The following is an 11,404-nucleotide window of genomic DNA, read 5'->3' as shown; positions in this document are numbered from 1 at the left end:
GCTTGAAGAGAAAGACAAAGAAAGAGGAGTCAGTAAAGATGCTACAGAAAAAGATGCCAAGGTAGGAGGAAAACTGAGTTGCCAACAATGTTAACTTTGGTAGAGAGCTCAAATAGATGAAGCAACAAAGAGTTTGCTGGTGAGCAGAGAGAAATTCACTTTATTTGGGAGAGGGAAGTGTGGAAGCCACATACAGTGAATTGAACGGTGATAGAAGGTATGGTTAATAAGGTTGAAACCCTGATTGTCAGGATCTCAGAATGGAACTGGAAAAGCAGACACGAACAAGCCCCCTTTCCGTGGCATCCAGAGAGACAGTGTTCCAGGAAGTTTGACTAAGAATTAATGAGGGTAATAGAATGACAGCTAGAGAGTAAAGGTTATGGCTTCATGATGGGCTGGTCTTGCACATGCTTATTGCCTGAAAGGAAAGAGACAGAAATGGAGAGGCTGAAGATACAGTTCAATACACTATTGGAAGTGGTCTCTGAAAGAGATATCAAGGCATGGAATCCTGAAAGTGGAGGGCCTGGCCTCAGAGAAGGCGAGACATCTCTTTCTTGGAAAACCAAGGGGGTAAGAATAAATAAAGATGTTGAGCTTAAAATTTAGGTGGTGGTAAAATCTGTCTGTCTGTCTGTCTCTTCTCCAATCAAACACTTGCTTCTTTGGTTTTATCCAGCTGTACACCCGGAAGTTTGGTTATAGAATTTATCAAAGGTTAGGGTTTCCTGTGTGAACGTCAAAGACAAGCATAGAGAAGATGAAGATACCACTCCTAGTGTGAGTAGGTCAGAGAAAAAGTGAGGAGAGGCTCATAGACGAATAGACCAGAATCATATGGAAGACTTATTGAGACTCTGAGAGCAAGTACATGGGCATGAGAAGGTAGGCGAGGTGGAAGCTGGAAGTCTATGGTAATAATGAAAAAAATGGAATTTAAGATTTCAGAGGTGGAACCGTTTCTGGTGATGACACATTCAGGGTGTGCCATGGGATTGTGAGCATGAGGAGAAGTCTGAGTACAGCTTATTGAAGCTATACGTGTACAACAGTAGAGGCTTCATCTGAACCATTGACCATAGGGCTCCCAAAGACATGGTGGTGTTTCTTTTCCCCCGTTTTTCTTAATTTCTGTTAGTTCCACATTTCCAGAATATGGATTCTGGGGTGAGACCGGGGATGGGAAGGCATGATGCACTTTAAGGGGAAGATTAGGGAGCATCATTCCAGTTGTCTCCTACCCTGTTGCTTTGCCACGTCATGGACCCTCACCTGATCATCACACCTTCATGGAGTTCCTACTATGGCTCAGACAGGGTGCTGGGCCCTGATGATACAGAATTGTTAGAACCCAGTTACTCTCTTCAAAGAGCTCATAGTTTTATGGGAGAAGCAGGAACATAGATAAACTCTTTCAATCCCTAACCTTTTGTGTTGGAGACAGGATGTCTGAAAGAAAGTGAAGAACCCCCCCAATATATCTTCAGGGGCTTATCCCCCATCTGCACTCTCCCACCTGCCTGCCATGTTGGGTGTCAATGGTACCCCCTTCCAGCCAGCCACACTCCAGCTCACAGGCATTCCTGGGATGCAGACAGGCCATGCCTGGGTTGCCCTGGTTTTCTGCATCCTCTACCTGATATCCATCATAGGCAACCTCAGCATCCTCACTCTGGTGGTTCAGGAGCCTGCTCTGCACCAGCCCATGTACTGCTTCCTCTCTATGCTCTCTCTCAACGATCTGGGAGTGTCCTTGTCTACACTTCCCACTGTGCTTGCTACCTTCTGCTTCAACCACCGCCATGTTGGCTTCGATGCCTGCTTGGTCCAGATGTTCTTCATCCACACTTTCTCTTTCATGGAATCAGGCATACTGCTGGCCATGAGCTTTGATCGTTTTGTGGCTATTTGTGACCCACTGCGCTATGCCACTGTGCTCACCAACAGCCGCATCCTGGTTATGGGCCTGGGCATCCTCACCAGGAGTTTCATCACTCTTTTCCCTTTCCCCTTTTTGGTAAAACGGCTGCCCTTCTGCAAGGGCAAAGTTCTGCATCACTCATACTGCCTCCATCCAGATCTCATGAAAGTGGCGTGTGGAGACACCCATGTTAACAACATCTATGGGCTTTTTGTGGTCATTTTCACCTATGGTGTAGACTCAGTGTTCATCCTGCTTTCTTATGCATTGATCCTCAGAGCCGTGCTGGCCATCGCATCTCAGGAGCAGCGGCTCAAGGCATTCAATACCTGCATGTCACACATCTGTGCAGTGCTGGCTTTTTATGTGCCCATAATTACTGTCTCCATGATCCACCGCTTCTGGAAGAGTGCCCCACCTGTTGTTCATGTCATGATGTCCAATGTCTACCTGTTTGTACCCCCCATGCTCAACCCCATCATCTACAGTGTGAAGACAAAGGAGATACGCAGAGGGATCCTCAAAGTCCTCTATAAATCCCAGAGCTGAGGAAGACTACTGAGGGAAAGGACTTGGACTTGTTTGCCAGCTTGAGGAATGCTGAGACACAGGAGGGGAACCAGGACCTTGATAGTTGTGAATACAGAACGAATAAAAGAACAGCTGACTCAATAAAATGACCTAAATATGTATTGATCATTCACCATGTGAAAAAGCTAGTGCCAGTCACTAAGAATGTTATGATGGTGAACAAGGTGAATTGTTAAGTAAGAGATAGACATATCAAGGAAAAAGCATATAAAAGAGTAACAGATGCCCTGAAAAATGTTTGACATATGGAAACAATGGAAGTTTTACAGAGGAAATAGGCTGAACACAAATAATTCTATTACCACCTAGAGTGGGGGAAATAATAAACATTGGAGACAAAATTCTGTAAAGGCTTGGTGCTTCATGTGAGAAAGAGGACCCGTTTTGTTTGTGGAGGTCAAGTTAAGTGTGTGTTTGTGTGTGTGTGTGTGTGTGTGTGTCAAGTAGTTTGTGAAAGATGAGAGGTAAGGTTAAGGTACTTGGCACAGGGTGGCAGGAAAAAAGAAGATAATGATCTTAGCAAAAATAGCATGAATAACTGCTTGAGAAGAAATATTGAGGCAAAAGAAGGCTAGAACCTTACTGTTCCAAGTGTGGCCCAAAGGAGAACAACCACACTGGTGTACCTAGTAGCTTGTTAGGAGAAACAGACTCTTCTCCTCACACAAGACCTACTGGATTCAAATTGTATTTAATAAGACTAAATACAGTCTGTTCAGTGACTAAAGCTTGAGAAGCACAGCACTACTCTTTCAGACATCTTTCAGGTAATGCCTATCTGATATGTAACAAAAATGGCGAGACCCACAAAGTATAAGAGTCTGGACAAGTGTTTCTCAAAGTGTGATTCCCAGACCAGCATCATCAGCCATGATTGGGAACTTGTTAAGTGTACAAATTCTCAGGACTTTCCTCAGATCTCCTGAACCAGAAACTTTGGGGGGTGAGGTCTAGCAATCTGTGTTGTTGTTGTTTTTTTTAAATTTTTTATTCTTAATGTTTATTTATTATTGAGAGACAGAGAGAGACAAAGCATGAACATGGGAGAGGCAGAGAGAGGAGGAGACACAGAATTTGAAGCAGGCTGCAGGCTCTGAGCTGTCAGCACAGAGCCCGATGCGGGGCTTGAACCCACAAACCATGAGATCATGACCTGAGCCAAAATTGGACGCTCAACAGACTGAGCTGCCCATGCCCCCCTAACAATCTGTGTTTTGAATAAGCCCTCTGGGTAATTCTGATATATGTCAAAGGTTGAGAGAAGCTTTAACCTAGAATATTGGTCTAGGATATTTAGGAGAATTCCAAACAGCTTTGTTTAGACGAAGGGGAAGTTTCACACTGAGAAGCTTGGGAAACATGATCTTGAGAGACCACCTAGTCAGATCATGGGTGGTTTTTAAAGCTGGGGAAGGGTGCCTGGATGTCTCAGTCCATTGAGTTTCTGACTCTTAATTTTGGCTTGGGCCATGATCTCACAGTTCGTGGGATCAAGCCTTGCATTGGGCTGTGCACTGACAGCATGGAGTCAGCTTGGGATTCTCTGTCTCCTGCTCTTTCTGCCCCTACCCTGCCCATGCTCTATCTCTCTCTGTCAAAATAAATAAATAAACATTTACAAAAATAAATAAAGCTTGGGGAGACTGAGTGCAGGACAACTAGGCATATGGTGCAGGTGGTGACGGGAAATGCCGACTTAGAGACTTTTATCTCCACAAAGTGGGAACACTGAAATAGCTTCACAGAAGGATTTGATGAACAATCACCAGCCATTCCACAGTCACTCTGAGGCTCCTGTTCCATCGTGCGATTCCCTTCTTTATCCCCTATGCCATCACAACCTACCTGGAATCCAAAATTCAGGCAAGCTCCAGTTTTAAGGTTGCCCATTAGGCAGTTAGAACCTGGGAGGCAAAAATCAGCTGGTTGTCACAGTGGGATGTGGGACCTTGCAACAGTTCTGTGTCATTGGGATTTCAATGCATATAAGTCCCCTGACCAGCACATCTTCTGAGGTTTCTCTCTCTTTTCTACAAAGTCTATGAACTTTTTTTCTGAAGCAAGTATTTACTTTTTTAGAAGACATCTGCTTAACATGGTTATATTCTTCTACACCAAACACCTACCTGCATTTTGCCTTTCTTTGCTTCAATCTGCTCTGGAAAATCTCACTTCTATTTTACAGGGCAAATTGATTCCTCTCTTTAAGGTTTGTGGGGGAAAATGTTTCATAATTTCCCCAGAGATGACTTTTAACACTTCTAATTTATAAGTCCCTTTTGTTGGGATTTGTACAGGTGTTATGTTTAGTATTATCACTCTGAACAAGTACATAGGGTTTCTCTTTACTTTTATTGTCATTAAATGGAGGCAGAAACTGATTCTTAAAAGGACTTCTCAAAAGTCAAAAAAGGGAGATAATGGCAGTCAAACCTAAAATCCTACACCTAGCACAGTGTTTGGTACACCCAATACATGGTAAATAAATGAACAACCAAGTGACTAATTAAATAAATGAATGAATTGGATCTGATCTGATGCCTGTTCCCCATCATGTTGTCCCTAATGACATAGCTAAAGTTACTTTGCTCTATGACTTTTGAAATCCTGGCCCCTTCTCACCAGGGACTAATGCCTATTCTGAGGCATTTTTAGGTCTCTTTCCCCCCCATGATTCTGTGACCTTATTCACAAAATTGTCATCTGTGTTCTCCTGAATTCCATCTCCAGGTTCCGAAGTCATTAACCTAATGCAAACAATTCTACAGTAATGGGAAAGCAGAAATTGCTCTTAAACTGCCTCTATGAGATAGTTCAAAGTTCCATATGGGGAAGGGGAAATTTACTCTATATCCATGTTCTTTTTGCTTTCCCCATGCATCTCACCCTTTGATTAAGAAAGGGGAGAGAGCTCTTCTGCTATTTCTCCCCGAAATACACTTACACCCTACTTGAAACTGAAATAAGGAAGAGGTCAACTGAAATACTTAGTGGGAAGTCTAGGTATCTGGGGGAAAGAATTTATTAGAGGGATCTGAAATTGGGGAGTCCACTAGAATTTATAATAAGGATAATTATCATGTGTGGTGCAATCGCATTAAAAAATGTCACTTTCTTCTTTTCATTTGAATGTCTACCCATATATATGGTTACTATCCTCCTTATGAATTAGGTTCTAAGTTGAAGAAATGCTAGTTTCTTGAAATATAAAGTCTGGTAGATGGTAGACCTTTGACTCAAACCTACATCTCTGTGACTTTGTACCCCACGGTCTTTCAGTATCTTAGGATGTCTCTCCTGGAAGAGACCTTCATCTTTTGGAACTTGGTGAGAGGTTGAGTAGTAAGGATAGGAATGAAAATTGAGTAAGGAACAGTCGTCATAAGTGGATGAAGAAAGCTTGGTTATATCCCCTATTGGTGAAACTCTGGGCTCCAAGCTCTCTTCTCTTGATCTCTGAGTCCTAGAGTTTGCCCACTGGGGTCTAAACTTTAGGTTATGCCTCAGATATAGGTTTTAAGCCCAGAATATGAGGAGGTAGATGCTGGATTAAGGGTGCAGAGTTCCAGTTTTGAAATTGGACACTTGAGGGCAGAGGGGATGTTGCCATTGAGCTTGTAGAAATTTATCTCCATCCTCTTCAACATAGGGAAGGAGCTGGGATTTTATTTTCTGTGTGGAGACAGGGCAGTATCTCTAAAGGATGTGTTTTTTCTTTTCCTTTTGTCCCCAAGGCGAGATCTCATCTCCCTACCTTTTCCCATAACCAGTTCAGCATCACCCTCAGGCACAATGCGGACCCCAAGGCCCTGGGCTCTGGGGACTCTCAGGGACATAGAGTCCACCTACTGTCTTGGCCAGTGCCTGCCTGAGGCTCATTCCGGTGCCATTGTGAGCTCTGGCCTACCCTCAATCAATCCAAAAGCTACTTCACAAAGCTCTCTCAGGTGAATCTGAGTCTATTTGCATCTCCTAGGTATGTGCGCAAGTGTTCTGTCTGCAATTCCATTTGTGCCCCTGAGGTTCTCTTGGTCTCTCTCATGTCTCTGTATCTTTGAGTGAGTCTCTGTTAAGGCACATGTGTGCTGTGTATTCACTACAGTTTGTTTGGCCGGTGAAGGAGAGGTTTACTAGGAAAAAAAGTCCCCAGATCTTATTTTCAGGTAGGTTTCCTACACATAGAGTAATATTTATTCAAATGCCCCCCTGTCCTCCCACACACTTTCAGATAAGGCTGCTGGAGACTGGTTTAGAGAAAGACATGGGATCACCTGGCAGGGGGCGCAATGATCTCTGATCTCTGTTGGGTCCCACACGGATCTGCAGCCATGATATTCTCAGTGTCATGGAATAAGAGAGACCTTGGCAGTCTGGACATAAGTGTGAGGGCGGAAAGGCAGGTGAAAGAGCCTTTAATCCTAATTCAGCAGATGCTGGAATTGTCCCTCTAATATTCCCATCAAGGATTATTCAGTCTTTGCGTGAACGTTTCCACTGACCAGAAGTTTATTATCCGTATTGTGCAGCTTTGACTCTTAGAAAAATCCTCCTTACCTGGGCCCCAGACTGACTGCCTGTGATCTCTGTTTATTGCTCATCACCTCTTACACCCACCCCCACACATCTCTACCTCCTCTCTATCTCCTCTTCTCAAAGCACCACTGACTCCTTCCATGCTCTTTAAATGACTTGATCCCCTTGCCTTTGAGTGTGTCCCAGTTAGTTTACCTCCCATCTGCAGTGTGGAGCCCAGAGCTGAATGTACTTCAGTTATGGTCCCAAGCAGTATGGTCATGCTTTTGTTTATTAATTCATGATTTCTTAAGCATGTCTTTGTGTTAGAATTCTGTGAAGTGTTAGGAAGACAAGATTGAACTAAGCACAGGTCTGACTGTAAAAGAGCTCAGGACAGGGAGGACAGAGGCATGAATGTAATTCTAGCAAATGGGAAAAGTCTGTACAGTTATTTTAAAGTCACAGGTGATAAAATTATTATTTCTGCTTTAAAAATGTTAGGAAAAGCTTCAGATAAAATGGAAGTTTTCAGTCTGACTACTAGTGGGACTTAAGAACATTATCAAAGAAGATAAGGACGATGTAAGCAGTGGGGGTAAAATATAGAATTGTATGTGTGCATGTTAGGACGTATTATCTTCTGAATAAAATACTTCTTTTAGCAAAGACTAAAACCCATGATTTTTTTATAAGCTACATATTGCACCATTGATTCATATTAGACTGATGATCTGTGAGTCACACAGACAGGGGGATATATGGTGAGGAAATGAAATATCAGCTACTTTGAACAGCAAAAATAATTTAAAATAATCTGAACAAGGGAAGGTTACAGAATATTATGTTTGGCATATTCCGATACAATGTATCTATTCAATTATTTATCTATCCAGTTACAGTATTTATTAATCATCTGTTATGTGCTTGACCCTGTGCTAGTATTGGGGGTCTAATTACACAAAATGAAAAAAGTCAATACTCCTCTTTATTTTGGTGGAGTTTACAGTCTAAGAGGGGCTACAGGCATTAAACAAATAATTGCACACGTAAATCTATGTTTGCAAGTTGAGATGTAGTTTTCAAGAAATTAGCAGATACCATGAAGAACAATATCCAGGTGAAATCTGAAAAAGACTGTTGTGTCTCTGTGTCTGCAGCAATTATATATGATGTGGAGGAAGAACCTTTAAGCCCAAAGTTAAGACTTTGTAAGTCAGTGCATCTAACCAGGATAGTGGCTTTAGGTACAGTGAGCTTGCCATCACTGGGAATGTTCAAGCTGAGTGCGGGTGATAGTTTGATAAAGATGCCATGGAGGGGACTCTCTGAGTGGGTGCAAGGTTGGACTCTGGTTTCAGGTTTTAGAGAGACTGTAAGTTGGCAATGGAATCAGTGGACTTCTGAGAGGCAATGGAATCAGTTGGCAATGGAATCAGTGGACCTTTAGAAGGTCACTTAACTCCTGTTCACTTTCTCTTGGCCCCCAGTCTGTGTAGGAGTCAGGAAAGAGTGTGTGTCTGCCATCCTGTCCTTTGCACTGCCCATGGAAATAAAGAAGACCAAGTTCTCCAGCGTCTCCCCATTCTTCTCACTTACGTGGCTTCAGTTTCAGAAGCTGCTGCTGGACTTCATAGGAAAGACCACAGGACTTACAGTTGGAAGAACAAGATTAACCTCTTACTGGTTTAGTTAACGTGATTGTTACGGGACTAACATGGGGCATCTTGGAATGGGAAAGTGGCCTCTCTGCTTATCATCTCTTCATTCCCACCCTGGTTATCAGTTCTATGATCCAATTTTATCATATGAGTCAATTTCCTGGAACTGTGCTCTCCTGCGTACTGCCCTTCCCATTCTCCAGCTTACGTGTTCCCGCTCCACACCATGGATCGTGGCTTGTGCTTCCATGGCTTCACTGTTACTTCCTGCCAAAGATGAGGCTTTATCAGGGGCAGGGGAGACCCACAGGTGAGATGATTAGACACAGCCGTCAAATGCTCTCTCTTTAGGTGCACTTTCATGGGAGTGATATGCAACACTAGCCCCCAACCCGGGTTACGTCTGTGGGCATCACCTTGGAGATACCCACAGAGCATTATGAGCACACCCAAGTTTATTTAGAGGAGCTCCAGGATGTTGAACAATCTAGCAGACAATGAGGCACAAGGAAATGTTTAAGTTACAGGTCAGGAGTGGGGTAGGAAGGCGGTCTTAAATAAAAAAGCTAACTTGGGGAGTCCTTGAAAGTTACAATTTTGTCTAATAAACTGTCACTGTAGGAGTATCAGAAGACGGGTCTGGAGTGGTTCTCAATGTTGGGTTCGTTTTGGAAGCTTTAAAACATATTGATAACTGGATACTGCATCCAAAGATTCTAATTTAATTGGTTTGGGGTGTTATGTGAGCACAGGGATTTTTTAAGTTTCCTAGGTGATTCTAATGTGTAGCCAAGATTGAGAACCACTGATCCACAAGGTAGGGCCAAGGGATGCAAATGGATAAAAACACAAGTCAGTATATCACCTGTCACAAAAGTTGTTACTCTTGAGGGAAGCTTGGGAAATAGAGTGCATGGGATTTCAGCAGGGCTGGTGTATGAAGAGAGGGCTCCAGAGTGAAGAGAGTACGAGGAGGCAGCTCTGGGGCCCTTCTCACTGTCACCTTGTGTCTCTCCATGGTCATAGCTTCTTGCATTCTCTTAGCTGCATATTGTCCTGACTGTCTGTCCATTCCAGTGGAGCATTCCCATTAAACTCATTAGATAATTATGGACCATGTCACATCCAGGAGGTAACCACAGGGTAAAGAATTGGTCAAGAATCTGTGATTCACACATCCGTGTCGCTTGCGTGAAGAAGTGAACTGATCACTGGGGAGAATTCAGCTTGTATACCAGTTGTGACTGCCCCTTCCTACTTCATCTTTTAAAATTTGTTTTACAGGGGCGCCTGGGTGTCTCAGTGGGTTAAGTGTTTGACTTCAGCTCAGGTCATGATCTCACGGTTCAGGAGTTCGAGTCCCACCTCGGGCTCTGTGTTAACAGCTCGGAGCCTGGATTCTGTGTTCAGAATTCTGTTCAGATTCTGTGTCTCCCTCTCTCTCTGCTGCCTCCCTGATTGAACTCTCTCTCTCTCTCTCTCTCTCCCTCTCTCAAAAATAAGTAAACATTTAAAGAAAATTAAAAAAATTTGTTTTACAAATTTAAGTTATGTTATCTCAGTTGTTATTTTAATTGTGGTGCACCTGGTACCTTATATCATATCACATGTTATTTTTACCTTTTTTGTAAAACTTTTTTTTATTGGGAGTGTAAGAGGGGGAAGGGCAGAGAGGGAGAGAGAGAGAGAGAATGAATAATTTTTTTTGATTGTTTTAAATGTTTATTTTATTGTGGAGAGAGAGACAGAGCGTGAGCAGTGGAGGGGCAGAGAGAGAGAGAGAGAGAGAGACAGAGACAGAATCAGAAGCTAGCTCCAGGCTCTGTGCTGACACAGAGCCTGATGCAGGGCTTGAACTCACAAACTGTGAGATCATGACCTGAGCTGAAGTCTGACGCTTAACTGACTGAGCCACCTAGGTGCCCTGGGAATGAATCTTAAGCAGGATCCACACCTAGCATGGAGCCTGACTCAGGACTCTATCGTACGACCAGTCATGAGATTGTGACCTGAGTTGACATCAAGAGTTGGACACTTAACTGACTGAGCCACCCAGGCACCTATTTTCACCTTCTGATTGGGGTTTAACTAATTCTTCCTGATCTCTTGCAACTAATGGAGTCCTTTATCTCTGTGTCTTTGATCTCTCCATGGATTCCAGATCAGATCTGCTATTTTGAAGCCAATACATCTTCTCACTCTGAACTCTTGTTTTTAAATTTAGAAGTCATTTGTGTATTCGTAGAATTCTCCGTTGGGATGTCCATATCATTTTCCACTTTTATTCGTATTTCTCCCTTTATCAGTTTTGTAAAACCCCTGTCTCATTTTCATTCAAAACGTTTTTTTCCCTGAGCAGAGTGGGGACACATGGAGGTTAGCACTGTCCTCGGTTATCCTTGGTCTCCTTGTTTTCTCAGATCTACACTGGCAGAGATGAAATGCAATTCTTTCTAATGACTCCATCCTAGATCCTGAGGTTTACTCTCTCTCATCTCCATAGGGAAATGGAAACATCACTACCAGGAGACCCTGCACATCTAAGCCATAACTTACGTTCTGTGGATACTGATTCAGGCTTTTGGTATACGACTTAATCTTCCTCTCTGGGTCTTATTGTCTCCCTAAGAGTAAAAGAGTTTATATTTATTCAGCGTTTTATATGCCATACAATATTGTGTCCACCAACAACCACATGAGGCAAATATATTTTTAT

At 43.0% G+C, this 11,404-nt stretch overlaps 1 protein-coding gene across 1 annotated transcript; it reads left to right on the top strand.

Moving 5' to 3' along the window:
- The first annotated feature begins 1,528 nt into the window (after nucleotides 1-1,528).
- Nucleotides 1,529-2,473, top strand: LOC122482588 (olfactory receptor 51I1). The gene has a single exon (XM_043578896.1). It carries the CDS (start codon nucleotides 1,529-1,531, stop codon nucleotides 2,471-2,473), a length of 945 nt encoding a protein of 314 aa, XP_043434831.1.
- Nucleotides 2,474-11,404: the final 8,931 nt, after the last annotated feature.

The sequence above is a fragment of the Prionailurus bengalensis genome, chromosome D1 (genome assembly GCF_016509475.1).
Source record: "Prionailurus bengalensis isolate Pbe53 chromosome D1, Fcat_Pben_1.1_paternal_pri, whole genome shotgun sequence".
Lineage (NCBI taxonomy): Eukaryota > Metazoa > Chordata > Mammalia > Carnivora > Felidae > Prionailurus > Prionailurus bengalensis.
Note: the sequence above shows the minus strand (reverse complement) of the source record. Positions and strands in the feature narration are given on the sequence as shown.